The sequence below is a fragment of the Gouania willdenowi genome, chromosome 8, assembly GCF_900634775.1.
Source record: "Gouania willdenowi chromosome 8, fGouWil2.1, whole genome shotgun sequence".
In the NCBI taxonomy this organism is placed as follows: Eukaryota; Metazoa; Chordata; class Actinopteri; order Blenniiformes; family Gobiesocidae; genus Gouania; species Gouania willdenowi.
In genome coordinates this window covers 3,707,557-3,722,350 of record NC_041051.1, presented here as the reverse complement: position 1 = coordinate 3,722,350, position 14,794 = coordinate 3,707,557, and the positions used below count along the sequence as shown (strand labels likewise).

The 14,794-nt window shown below is 41.8% G+C and overlaps 1 protein-coding gene across 1 annotated transcript; it reads left to right on the top strand.

Annotated features, from left to right (window-relative positions):
* The first annotated feature begins 9,873 nt into the window (after nt 1–9,873).
* Nucleotides 9,874–12,877, top strand: LOC114468142 (zinc finger BED domain-containing protein 1-like). Its single transcript, XM_028454854.1, has 4 exons — nt 9,874–10,237; nt 11,353–11,860; nt 12,054–12,240; nt 12,437–12,877. Exons 1-4 carry the CDS (start codon nt 9,874–9,876, stop codon nt 12,875–12,877), a joined length of 1,500 nt encoding a protein of 499 aa, XP_028310655.1.
* The last annotated feature ends 1,917 nt before the right edge of the window (nt 12,878–14,794 follow it).

Below are 14,794 nucleotides of genomic sequence, written 5' to 3'. Positions count from 1 at the left end.
AAGAGCATAAAACACCTTCACTGGGTTTAGACACTTTTAAGGGAAAAATTAAGTGTTCTCAACATTGGGTTGGTGGCCCAATCTGGGTCGCCTGAGATTTAAAAAGGGTCCTCCTGAAATTCTTGATAATTGATTGAAATAAGAGATAGTTTAAATTTAAGTAACTTCCAAGCATTTAAGGAAGCTCTCCAAACCGTGCTGGGGCTCGTCACCCCTACGAATGGGATAAATACAGAGAGCAAAAGACAATATGATTGTTCGACTCAACTTAACTTTAATTCTGTCTAACCTTAAAGGGCCAATAATCTCGCTGAACTCTGGTTCAGACACAGAATAGGAGACACTTTTGCCACCAATTGACCTTCAAAATTAAGTAAATTACATCTCAAATAATAATTATGAGGGAAATGAATGAAATAAATGAACTGACAAATTCAGCTCTATAAAAGAATTAGGCTATGTGAATAGGTGTGGAGTTTTAACATTATTCAGAATAAATAAAGGATAGAATAAGATTTCTCCTTCACAAATAAGAGATAGCAACGAAAAATGAAACAAACAATTTAAATAAATAAATAACATTATTTATTTATTTGGTTAAACTCATTTAGCTTTCTCACATCTCCATGTCTCCCAATTGTATGTATTCATCTTGAGAAGACATGTAATCACACTCCACACTTCTCCGTCTGACTTGCATGTCCTTCTCCGTCCGACTTGCATGTCCTTGTAAACAGTGGTTCTCAAATTGTTGCTTCTCACCAGGTAAGTAGATGTACCACAGATAATCACTGCAACTCCAGCTATGCTTCTTCTTACTCCAGGAAAAGAAAATCGAATTAATACTTCCTGCTTTTCTTTCAGCCTCATATTTTCCCACTCGCGTGCGAATGGGCTACAGAGCTAGCATGGCTAAAAGCTCACTAACCCACACCTAACCATTGTGTGATTGTGCAGCAGCACCTTTTAGGATCTGAAAAGCTCTCAGATCCTGACCTCTGACCTGTCTCTGCCTTCCTGGCCATACTAACTATTCATTTAGTTAGTTAACTAAACCTAACACCCCTAAACTTCTATTCTATTTTATTCTATTTTATTTTATTTTATTTTATTTTATTTTATTTTATTTTATTTTATTTCATTTCGTTTTATTTTATTTTGTTTTGTTTTGTTCTGTTTTGTTTTTTCCCCCCCCCTTTTTTCTGTCCAGGTACCAGCTAAAGCCTACCAGGTACCAGGTACCAGCTAAAGCCTCAGTAGTGGGATCGCGCCTGTGTTCAGGTACCAGCCAATCCCAAGAGTTCTGTTTCGGTGTTTTTCCCCCTCTTCTGTTCAGGTACCTTCCGATCCCAAGAGAGGTTGCCAGGTGTGTGGAGACTACCCTTCCTCAGACAACAACCAATCATCTACAACGCCGACCGGAACGACCCACACGGCAGTGAAGGTCGCGGAGCAGGCAACATGGATCCAAGATGATTGCCGACACCAGCTGATGCTGAGACGGAGGCTGACCGAACAATGAAGGGGGAACCGACAAGGCCACTGAGACACACACAAGAAAACGCTCTAGAACAAGGGCCTAGCTTTGTTTATAAGCCACACCTAGCTGCAGGAATACAGTCATAAACCCTTCTGCTACGATTGAGGAAAATACTCAAGGTTCTTCACTCATGATGCCGCCAATCAAGTGCAGTGATTCTAACCATGGCTATTGGTTACCCCAGTTACCACTGAACTCAGCCGATGAAGACGAGTGAGGTCCTTGATGCAAATGATGATTTTTGCTTATCTAGATGTAATAAAGGATGATTTTTGATGATTCATGCCATTGATAATAATGATGAAGTTTTTTTTTAAGGTTTATTTCCACATTTTTCTTGATATATCTATATCCGTGCCTCACAAAAGAAGAATATATCCAATGTATGACAATAACGATGCTAATGGTTAACCCTGACAGACAGCAAAGGTGGAATATAATAATTTTGTTTCTTGATTTGGTCGTTGAGGCGACCAAAAGTGGGGAATGTTATGGTCATTTTTATATTCATCATCATATCCTCAAATGTATGTTCATGTGTACAATTTGTCATGTTTTAATACATGACGACTCCATTAATCTTTACACTTTTGAACAGCTGAATCATGATTAAACAGTACAGATCGTATTATTCTCAGTGCAGCACAGTCTCTGCCAAGGCCAGAATCTCTGCTCACATGCAGACATACACTGACGCACACACTTATCAAGAAGATAAAGACTGGAGCCAAACCTTCTCATAACATCTTCATCATCCTCCAACATTGCCACTATGGGCATCTGACTCCCTCCCTTTTGTCTCTCACTGTTGGGACCTTTTCTTATCTGTATAAAAAGCTTAAGCTTTGAAACTGTTGGAGCGGGGCGCGGCACTTCCTTCGGACGTCCGCCTGGACGGACGCTAATTTTGTTTCACTTTGTTCCATTTTGTACCTTTTTACTTAGCAATAGAATAAACTTTTTATATAAAATCATCAATGCTTCTCCTGGATTCCATCATTCAACCAGAGCAATGAATCATGTCACTAAATGAGGTCAACCGTAAATTCTGCCGTAACAGTACTTTCTACTTTTTGTTTTACCTCTCTCTGTTTCTGGCATCCCAATTTTAATCTATTTACCGACATGTTGGGAAGTCATGGTCTGAATGTCTAGCGTTGACTCAAGTCTTGCGCATGCAGCATGGGCAATACTAACTAAAGGTGGATGGAGGGGTGTGACGACACACATTTTGGAACATTTTTTAAAATAAACGTAAGAGCAACATAAAGGGCCTCTTGTACTGACTGACAAAAAAAATACCTTTCGTTCTTCTGTTATCAGCAGCTGAATAGAGGCACGTTTCACACAAATCACCAGTTTATGACAAAAAGCTGAGAAAAAAGCCTTGTTCTAAAAAAAAACCTAAGCATTTTTTTTTTTTGCTTTAGTGACACCTCAACATTGGTTTCCTTCTATAAGACTACAAAAACAACACTGAGACTGGGCTTTTGATTGCAAAATGATTATCTTTTTGCTATCTCGGTCAGACTTAATTGGTTTTCTTATTGTATGAGCCGTTTCACACTCTCGCTCTGGTTCAGTTCTTCCGCATTAGGTCAAAGGTCAGAGGGATAAACTCTCCATGGCTGACGGTATAGGAAGGAGTCTGACAGAGATTTAGATTATTTTACCTGCTGATTCCTTGAAAGATTTTTTTGCGTAAACGTAGTATCGGTCTCCGAGGCAGAAAGACCGAGTTAGCTGCTAACATACCTGTCAAGTTTTGGATTTGAAAATAAGGGAAATTTTCTGGTGCCACTACAAGCATCCCACCCACCCAGCCAAGCTCCAGTATCCCTTATATTTTAAGATAGGTGTACAAGAAATCTAAAATATCCACTTGTCAAGCACTTACTAAATACAATTATGTGATTATAATCTGGTAGGTCGACCTTTATTAACATTAAAATGCTGTGAACATTCCTACTAGGGCTGGTGATATGGACCAAAACTCATATCTCAATATATTTTCTCAAAATGGTGATAAATATACGATATAAATATAGATAATTTTATCAAATAAAGTCTGACCAGAAAAACAATTCTGGGTTAAATTTGCTGATGCTAAATGCTACACAGGGACATTTATTAACAAACAGCTGATCAATATGTGACACTCATGAAGCACATGTGTTTATTTATTATACTTACAGTTTATATACAAGTCAAAACGTTGCATATTTACTGTTAATTTCACATTGCTTCTCTTTAAGTTAAAGATTATCATTTTATTTTATTACATATTTTCTTATAATTTCACTAATATTCACTAGTATTCACTAATGACTTATTAGACACATTTATTACAGACTTTACATTCTTTAACACTTTTTAAAGCAGTGTATATTTGTGGAGCTTGTGATTGACTGATTTTTCATGGTGACTTACGTTGTTCCTTCTGCTGTGGTAGACGTTAAAATCTCAGTTATTAATCTAAGAACATGTAACTGTGTCACATCCTGATGGTCTTTAGGAAGATAAACTCTCTGTCACATTTTACAACGTATTTACACCAGTTCTGGAACGTCTTCATTCATCATCTCTGTTCTGAGTTGTTTCTGGGTTTGTTGCCGCTGTCAGCACTAATCTCGCGAGAACTGCCACTCAGACCATTTCAGGTAGAAGTTCTCGCGAGGCTAGTGATGGCGTTCAGTTTAGTAAGGCATCTTTTAATTATTATTACATTAAAATATGGGATATTTACGGGAAAATACTAATACGGGAAGATGGCGGGAAAGAGGGGTAAAATACGGGAGTTTCCCAGCCAAAAACGGGATACTTGACAGGTATGGCTGCTAATGCTAATGCTGCTAAAGTTAATGCTGCGCATCTGAAAAATCTGTTTTGTCCCTGATTTTCAAACTGTTTCAGCTAATGGTGTTACTCCAGTTCACTCATCGACCTGTCCATCTTGTGCACTTCTTTCAAATTTGTAAATTTAATTAAAATAATATCTTAATAAAAATAATCATGGACCTGGTTAGTAAATGATGGACATCATAAATTTACCTTTTCAAAGTGAGAACTCATACTGTCCTTTTCACACTCTGAAATCTCGCTTTACCATCAATATTAATAATAATACATTTTATTCATAAATGCTTTTCAAAAACTCAAAAATACTTTACAGTTGTTAAAACCACTACACAAGTCAGAAAGAGAAACCAGCAACAACAATAAAGTAAATACAGAAAATACATAACTATCAAAAGTTAAAAGCTTGGGAGAGGAGTAGGAAACAGAGGAGGTCTGTTGCTTTGATACAGTTTTTAACATTGGTTTTACTAAAGTGCTCAGATATGAGCATCATTCCCTGGTACAGTCCTAATCTGGAGACCCAGGTAGTCTGTGTTTTCATTCACCGGGGGTCACCTGTGTGGAAGCGAGAGAACTGCCCTAGCTTCCATACTGCTGCTGAGCTGCTCCATCGTTTTTTAAAAGTGCTCGGATCAGCTGAAAGTGACATCAGCAGAAAACCCTGATCCCTCCTCCAGTCTGAATATGTGTAATATTATTAATATGAACACTATTAAAACACTAACGGTCTCTGGAATAACATAACAAACGCTGTTAGGTTGGAAATATCAACAGAGTGGACGAGCTTGTTTACAGTTACATCCCTCTCGACCTATGACCCCCCACCCCCCCAGGTCGCACATGTGCAGTTCCAGAGTGTAAAAAGGCTTATTTTGGCTGTCCTCTAAGTCTCTCCCCCGTCATTCTCCACACATGCCATTTCCTCCTCCCACATGTCGAGTCTCACTGCTTGCCCCGTTTTTTTGATCATTTTTTCTCACCATCGCCACACTCAATAGTCCACTTAGTTCCACACATGCTCTGGTTGAGTGTGAGCTGCTGTGAGCTGGAACTTCAGCATCAACTCTCGTAGCACCATTTTCTGTCCCGTAAACTCTTTTCCTCTCCCTCTGAGCTCTGCTCATTACGGGTGATCCCTCATCTAAAGGTGCTCTGCTGCCACCTACATGTCACCAGTTGGTCACTACATCATGGTACAAGCTCCATTTTCACGGCAGAGCTTTGTCACACTGTCTCCTAGCAACTCCGGCCAAAAAACACAATTGACGTCTTTAGACGTTTTTGGCAATCAATGAGTTATCTCTGACATTGATGCTGAAAACGAATCCATGCATTTGTTACATCGAGACTAGATTATTGTTACTCCCTACTGTCAGGATGTCCTAGAAACTCACTAAAAAGTCTCCAGTAAATCCAGAATGCTGCAGGTAGAATACTAACAGGTACTAACAGGAGAGAGCATATTTCTCCAGTATTGGCTTCCCTTCATTGGCTTCCTGCAAAATGTAGAATAGAGTTTAAAATCCTCCTGTTAGCATACAAAGCTATACATGATCTAGCTCCTGTGTATCTTAGAGACCTATTAGTGCCCTATTGTCCAGGTAGAACACTCCGCTTTCAGTTATCTGGTCTTCTGGAAGTTCCTAAAGTGTCTAGAAGTAGAACAGGAGTAAGAGCATTCAGTTACCAGGCTCTTCCCCTTTGCAACCAGCTCCTAGTCTTAGTACGGGAGGCTACTACTCTCTCCACCTTTAAAGGACCCATGTTAGGAAGAGTTTTTATATATATATATATAAAAACTTTTCCACGGGCCGTCTCTTTTTCCTTTAAGCTTGGGTCCTCTACCAGAAGCCTGGGAGCTTGAGGGTTCTGCGCAGTATTTTTGCTGTTCCTAGCATTGCACTTTTCTGGACCGAGATGTCTGATGTATTTCCTGGGATCTGCTGTAGCCACTGTTCCAGTTTGGGGGTCACCACTTACAGCCTGCTGTTATGTGCTGGATTGTCTCAGGGGCCTCTTTGCACAGTCTACACCTGGGGTCTTGTCTGGTGTGGTAGATCTCGGCCTCTATTGCTCTGGTGCTCAAGGCCTGCTCCTGTGCAGCCATGATGAGTGCCTCTGTGCTGTCCTTCAGTCCAGCTCTGTCTAGCCATTGGTACGATTTCCTGATATCCGCCACTTCGGTTACGTCTCGGTGGTACATCCCATGTTGGTGCTTGTCCTCCCATTACCTCATCTTCTGTTCCCCATTGTCTGAGACATTCACTGAGCACGCCATCTGTTGGAGCCTTGTCCTTGATGTACTTATGGATCTTGGATGTTGCATCCTGGATAGTGGCTCTCACGCTCACTAGTCCTCGGCCTCCTTCCTTACGGCTAGCGTACAGTCTCAGGGCGCTGGATTTGGGGTGTAACCCTCCGTGCATTATTCCTGCAGGGTATCTGATTACTGGCAGGGCGTAGCTGTTTATTGCCCGGGACTTGTTCTTGCCATTGAGCTGGCTTCTTAGGACATGCCTTACTCGTTGGAGGTATTTGGCCGTAGCCACTTTCCTTGTCGCCTCTTCGAGGTTGCCATTCGCTTGTGGGATCCCGAGGTACTTGTAACTGTCCCCAATGTCTGCTATTGTTCCTTCTGGGAGTGAGATCCCTTCTGTGTGGACTACCTTCCCTCTCTTAGTCACCATCCGACCACACTTCTCTAGTCCAAATGACATCCCAATGTCTGCGCTGTAGATCCGGGTGGTATGGATCAGTGAGTCTAAGTCTCACTCATTCTTAGCGTACAGCTTGATGTCATCCATGTAGAGGAGGTGACTAATGGTGGCCCCGTTCCTGAGTCGGTATCTATAGTCTTGTTGATTATTTGGCTGAGGGGGTTCAGGCCTATGCAGAACAGCAGTGGGGACTGGGCATCTCCTTGGTTTTGATGGAAACTTGTGAAAGTGGCTTGCCATTGGCCTCAAGGGTGGTGTTCCACAACCTCATCGAGTTTCCAATGAAGGCTCTTAGAGTCCTGTTTATGTTGTATAGCTCCAAGCATTCAAAGATCCAAGTATGTGGCATTGAGTTGTAGGCTTTCTTGTAATCGATCCAGGCAGTGCTCAGGTTAGTGTTTTGGGTTCTGCAGTCTCTAGCGACTGTTGTGTCAACCAGGAGCTGTTATTTGAAACCTCTGGTATTTTTACCAATTCCCTTCTGAGCTGTGCTCATCCATGTGCCCGCTTATCTTAGCCACTATGATGCCAGACATGAGCTTCCACGTTGTGGAGAGGCAGGTCATTGGCCGATAGTTGGATGGGACTGTACCCTATGAGATTATTGTGGACATTTTTGTCATGATCTTATTTTTCAGTATCTGTCTTATTCAGCGTGATTGCGGTTATTGGGGTTTTGTACCCAATCTTTGGAGGGAAGTTGGTGTTAACTCCAGTATGACCTGGCCGCATTGGCTCCACCTTGCAGTAGCATTGGTGTTGTACCTCCTCAATCTGAAGTTGTGATAGCAGTTGCCTTTTGTGGATGTTGGAACACTGAGCTACTAGTTGTTTTGCCGTGAGTTTGGACTGTGGGTTTCATAGTAACCATTTCTCCCACATCCTTTGCATGTAGCCCCTATGACTAGGGTTATTGGAGTAGTAGCATTCCAACAAAGCTCTGTTATCGTACCTCGCCCATTTCAGTCTTGTTCCTGGGGAATGCTAAATCCCGCCCGCACCCTGTCACCTGTGGGGTCCCCCAGGGCTCCGTGCTCGGCCCCACCCTCTTCACTATTTACTTGCTTCCCCTCGGGTGTGTCGTCGGCAGGCACAGTATTAACTTCCACTGCTATGCTGACGACACACAACTCTACCTCAAGCCTCTGGGTCCCCCTCTGCCACCCTCACTCGTCTCAGCTCCTGCCTGGAGGAAATAAACGCATGGATGAGACCAAACTTCTTGCAGCTGAATGGCTCAAAAACAGAAGCCATCCAAACTGGTACCCCTCAACAACTCTGTGCCTCCCCCATCGCCTCAGTATCAATTTTTGGCCACAGCATCCCCCTCTCTCCCTCCATTACCAACCTTGGGGTGAAGTTTGACCCCCACCTCTCCTTCGACAACCATGTCACCCACATATGCAAAACCTCTTTCTTTCACCTCCGTAACATCTCCGTAATCATCTCGTTTGTCTTCTCCAGGTTGGACTGCTGTAACGCACTCCTCATCGGGATCCCTGGCAGGAACATCCAAAAACTCCAGTATGTCCAAAACAGCGCTGCCAGGGTCCTGATGAGGGTGCAGAAATACGATCGCACGGTGACGCCCCCACCTACCTCACTGACCTCCTCACACCACACACCTCAACCAGGACCCGGTCAGGCCAACAACACCGTCTGCTCACGCCCAGGACGCGGCTCATGACCATGGGCGACAGGGCTTTTGAAGCTGCTGCTCCTCGTCTGTGGAACGCCCTTCCTGACCACCTTAGGTCTCCACAGATGGTGGATGCTTTTAAAAAAGGACTAAAGACCTTCCTTTTTAAAAAAAGCCTATAGCTAATTTGAACTTGTCCTGCTTTTATTGTTGTATTGTATTGTATTTTTTTCCTGTTTCACTATGTAGCACTTTGAGATTTTATTTGAAATGTAAAGTGCATTATAGATAAAATTCATTATTATTATTATTATTATTATTATTATTATTATTATTATTATTATTGTTCCAGTAGCCCATTTGGTGCTCTGGTTCCCCAGCACCTGACGCAGACCTTGTTTGGCCGGGCGACGTCTGAGCCGGCATGTCATTCATTTCATTGTCTCTCATCATTGTATGGTCGGCAGTAGCATGAAGAGTCTTGCCCAAGGACCCACGCTGGCAGATGGTATATTGCTCATTTTTCCCAACAGGGATTCAAACCGGGGACCTCTTGTGTGCAAGTCAGGTGTCTTACCAGTTGAGCTGGCCAGTCGCCATATATATATATATATATATATATATATATATATATATATATTAATGGCGCGCCGTTATCGGCGTTAACTTGCTGCGTTAACGCGAGCCTCTTATCGGGCGATAAAAAAAATATCGCCGTTAATCTATTCTCAAAGTTGGGAGCTGGGTCTATACTACGCAAGCTATGATGTCTTTCACCTTGATATTTTAGCGCGGATGTATACAGTACGGAGCCGAATTGCACTGTAGGGGAGGATAACGAGTCTTCGAACCTGTGTAAATTACCACATCCAACGTGACATGCTAACATGGATGCAGCTATGAAGCCACCGGGTTTGCTTCAGGGAAAATTTATTTTTAAAACGCTTCCCAATGGAAACTTCGACAAGTCAAAGGTTGTTTGCACCTTGTGCAATGCCGAATTAGTTTATTGTAGGAGTTCTACCAGTCTAAAGTACCACCTAAATGCAAAGCATCCCTTAGCTAATGCCGGGTCAAACGCTGATAGAGCGCAAGGGAAGAGTCGTCGTCAAACTACTATGTTTGAGTGCAACCGAGGCAAGCCCATCAGCACAGCTCTATCAGCCAAGCTAACGAATCTCCTCGCTCAGTGGATTGCCACCAGCTGCCGGCCCATCAGCGTGGTTGAAGATGATGGGCTCGAGCTCGTTCTCCAGGCTGCCACAGGTGACCCATCTTACAAGCTACCTGCGAGGCGAACTATTATGAGGAGAATAGATGGCCAGTACGCCGCAAAGAAAGCCGCAAAGGATGCGAAGATTGTCGAGGCGAGGTGGGTAGCAGTCACGGGGGATCATTGGACATCTGTCAACAACGATAACTACCTCGGCGTTACTGTACACCTCATCGATGCCAGCTGGGAACTTCACTCCTTCGCTTTAGGTAAGATACGTCATGTGAATTTAAATTACATTATTTAATTGAATTACTTAATCCAGGGGTCTTCAACAGGGGGTCCGCGACCCCTAGGGGGTCTGCGGAGGTACTGCAGGGGGGTCGCGAAAGTTTTGGTTAATTAGACATTTAAAAAAAAAAAAAAAAATAATAATAATAATAATAATAATAAAAATAATTAGACATTTTTTAATATTCCCCCCCGCAATTTTTTCAATAAATTGAAATGCCTTTAAATACACATTAACATGAATCCAACACACTGTAGTGAACAGATAAATGGAGGCAGAAGATGTCTTTCAGTCAGCAATGCACACGTTCAGCGACACACAGGAGCTCTTTCAAGCTGGGCAATGGTTCATTCACCTGTCCCATCATACATTAGTGAGTAATGTATGCCATCCATAGCTGGTTTGAGGATTCACTGCCCATACTACATGTATGTTTAAAATTAAAACATGAATCTGTCAATTATGTTAATAGTTCAGTATTATATGCAAGATAACAGGTATGTTTATGCATGCCAGTGGCACTAACAAGCATCAATAATTTTCGTTTCCACATTTATGTTGAACAAAAATGTCCATTTGAACAGCTTTTATGCAAATGTTGTTACATGCAATTTGACAGACATTGTTGATCTTGGCAGGTATCAGTTTATTATGTTATGTTATGTTTATGAATGGCAGTGGCATGGCCACCCTACTCACTGTACCTTGCACATGTTTAAACTAAAAACAAGAATATATAAACCTGTGTGTTTTGAATGTCTTAGTATTGAATGCACAATAGTACATTTATACATGGCACTATAGGACCAGTTTAATATAAAACACAATTTTATACAATATATATAAGTAGGGGGTCCCCGCTCCATCTCTCCATCAGTTTGGGGGTCCTTGGCCTGGAAAACGTTGAAGACCCCTGACTTAATCTATTACTTACCAGGACACAACGAATTACCACCACATTATGTTTGCTTCTTGATGATGCTAGTTTTTTACGAGTAGTAGTGCAATTTCGATGTCGGTTTTTGGTATTTACCATAATTACGATAGCACTTGAAGGCAGCATTATTCGGATCTACTTTTTTTGTCCGTTAGGTGTGATGAAAACAGAAGAGCGTCACTTTGCTGAAGCGTGTGCCAGGCAGTTTCTTGACGTCGCTAATCGGTGGGGGATTGCTGACAAAATCAGCACTGTTGGAACAGACAGTGCTCCTAATATGGTGGCAGCAGGGAGGATACTGCCATTTGAACATTTGCCTTGTGTGGCGCATGTTGTACAGAGAGCTATTGTAATGTCACTTCAGGCGGGTGGTTTTGATGGCGCACTGGCCAAGTGCCGCAAAGTGGTCGGACATTTCAAACACAGTCCAACCAACTCAGACGAGCTGAATGTCCAGCAAGCCTCCCTTGGACAAGTTCAGGAGCCACTCGTGCAAGATGTCCCAACACGGTGGAATTCCACCCTTGAGATGATCAAGCGCATGAGACGCAACAAAGATGCACTGCACACAACGCTGTCTCAGCAGAAGCACAATCTGGCCCTCCCAACAAATGCTGATTATGAGAAGTTGGCAAAGCTAGAGAAACTGCTGGAGCCATGCAGGTATGGTCTACAAAGATAGCGTGTTCATGAATTAGCATAAAAGTTATTTTTAAATGTCACTTTTTATTCAATAAACACGTGCCCTTAAATTTAATGTAATTAAGAACTTTAAAAAAAATGTGTAATCTAAGTTAAATGAATCAGTCATTAATTATTTTTTACTCTGTTTATGTCTGTCTGTCTGTCTGTGTAGGTATATCACTGATCTCCTTGGTGGGGATAAGTATGTATCCTGCTCTGCGGTTCTACCTGCCCTGTGCCACCTCCAGCACGCGATGAAGATCTCTGATGATGATCCTGCCTATGTTTTACGATTCAAGGCTGCCTTCACCAAGGACCTCAACCAGCGGAGGGAGAAAATAAACCTGGAATGGCTTAAGGTATGTCAGACTGACCAGAAGATAACTGCATTGTTTGACCATTATAGACTGTTAAGCCAGCAGATCCGTCAATGAATAGATGAATGAGTCATGAGGAAATATGGAGGTTAGATTTGGAAAATGAAATTTACAATCAATCAATAATTATTATTTTTATTCATCAAAGGTGGCGACTGCTCTAGATCCACGATTTTAGGACCTCAAGTGCTTGCCCAGAGCAGAGAGGGAGCCAGTGTGGGCACAGCTAAGGGAGTTGGTGAAGGGAGAAGAACCTGCTCTGCAGCCACTCAGGGAGGAGAACCCTGAGCCACCCAAGAAGAAAACAGCCCTGCTACTGATGGGATCAGACTCAGACTCAGATGAGGAGACACCAGAAGACAATACTGTGGAGAGGTACAAGGTAGAGCCCAGTGCCAGTCTAGATCTGTGTCCACTGAAGTGGTGGTCAGAGCACACTGCTGTCTATGGTAAGATGGCCCACATTGCCCGTAAATACTTGGGGACTCCTGCCACAACTGTCCCATGCGAGAGACTTTTTTCTGTAGCAGGCCATATTGTGCAGAAGAGGAGATCTAGTTTGTCACCAGAAAATGTCAACAAGCTGGTCTGCCTGAGTGACTGGTGGAAGGAGAAATAGAGCTTGGACTGATGGACACAAATCTAGTGACTGTAATCACTTCATCACGACCTATTATGTTCAGTTCAAAATTAATGTTAAACAGAATAAACAGTTAGTAGGCACAAGTTCTTCTTATTGAACATGATTTATTTTCATCATCATTTATTATAATAGAACTGCTTTCTCAATCAGTTTGTGATGCATTTTGGAAACAGGAGATGAGCCCCTGGTCTAATAAACCCGTTCTCAAAGACTTCCTTTTAGTCATTATTTGGGTTGCACACATATTCTGCATGCCTTTGGGAGAATTAAAATTACCCATTTTAATCTAGATTAATCTAGATTAATCTAGATTAATTTGAAGATTACAGTGAGATTAATCTAGATTAAAAAAATTAATCTATGCCCACCTCTAATATATATATATATATATATATATATATATATATATATATATATATATATATATTTTAATTTATTTATTTCTTTTTTAAATTAGGTATAAAAGGACATATCTCCTTTTGCAGCTCCAACAGTAAAATTAGCTTAAAAACAATCAAAATAACCAAAGATAAATATGAAGGACTTCATTGTCAAAAGTCAAATCTGTTATGCATTTGGACATTGTTTTTGAGCCAATGGCCTGTCAAAGGAAAAATGATCAAAGAATGCACTAAATGCCTTTCCATAACATGCTCTTTAACAAATGTGTTTCACTTTGTGTATGGCTTGCACACAAACATTATCTAGCAAGTAAGATGATGTTGGTGAGAGGAATAGACAGATTGTAGTGACTTTGGGGGTTGGTCCTCAGAACAGATATGGGAGGGAATAAAGGAGATAGGACCAATGACAGTGAAACAGTGCGTACGTGTTCAGAGAGAGTAAATGACTTGCACTGTACACACTCATTCATGTGTGCTGATCATTGAGGTGTCAATCAGATGGGACAAATTTTCCTCTTTTAAAGCTGCAGTATGTACGTTTTTTTTGGTGTCATTTGGTCATAAATCCATAATCATCTTTGAGCAAAGTGTTCTTCTCATGGCTTTGTAAATGAGCTTTAGAAATACAGGGGCATGATGCTGGACTTCAGCCAATCAGAGATCTTTCTACCAGCACAGTGCTCCATGAGCTGTTTTAGGCATCACTATTGGCTGCTCGAGCTGCTCGTCAAAATTAGATGCGTGTTCACAATCTGAGAATAGGGAAAGTGCAATAGCAGATGTCCCAGCACAATTCCCCATTGCGGCTTTTGGCTTTAGGCATCAAGCAACAGAATAAAAATGAGCCTCTAACTGTCCTCACAGCAGTGAGTGATACATGCTTTCACATCTCTAAAACATCAGAAAACTAAAAAAACTAAAGTTCCTTCATACGTTCCTAGTCTCTATTGAGAAAACAGTTGCAAAGAGTTCCACAGTGTGCGCGTTCGGGCAAGCGTTCACAAGAAGACCAGTGAGATCAGGCCCGTTAACGGGCACTGACACCACCATTAACGTCACTCTTCTTCATGGATTTTTACTGGACTGCTTTCGTGTTGTGTTGTGGAGTTTGAATTTGTGTACATTGTGGCGGTTGTATGTGTAAGAGCACCTCAACTTGTCTGCTTCATGAATTTTACATATTAGAGAAAGTCTGTAGGTGTTTGTGTGTTGACAGGCCATCACTTAGCACTGAAATAATGACTTGTTTTTACCAAGCAAAGCAATGCAACAGGAAGTGAGTGACAGTAAGGTTGCTTACTACGTCCCGCATTTCAAACAATATTTGTTTGTTCATCAAATCTCACTAAAGTTAGCTTTTATTTATGAGCGGTGCTGCTTGGCTAGCTTTTGAATGACAAATAAGTATAGATAAACCGGCAAAAAGAACAGACTTTGTATTTACAACGAGCAATGAGAAGCCTGTCAGTGAAGACGTACGTAAGGCTTT

Excerpts from the sequence above, each read along its gene's own strand:
- LOC114468142 (XM_028454854.1), top strand. The coding sequence starts at position 9,874 with ATGTTTGAGTGCAACCGAGGCAAGCCCATCAGCACAGCTCTATCAGCC. Across the intron at positions 10,238-11,352 it reads ACTTCACTCCTTCGCTTTAG|GTGTGATGAAAACAGAAGAG; the intron begins GTAAGATACGTC and ends TTTGTCCGTTAG. Across the intron at positions 12,241-12,436 it reads TAAACCTGGAATGGCTTAAG|GACCTCAAGTGCTTGCCCAG; the intron begins GTATGTCAGACT and ends CCACGATTTTAG.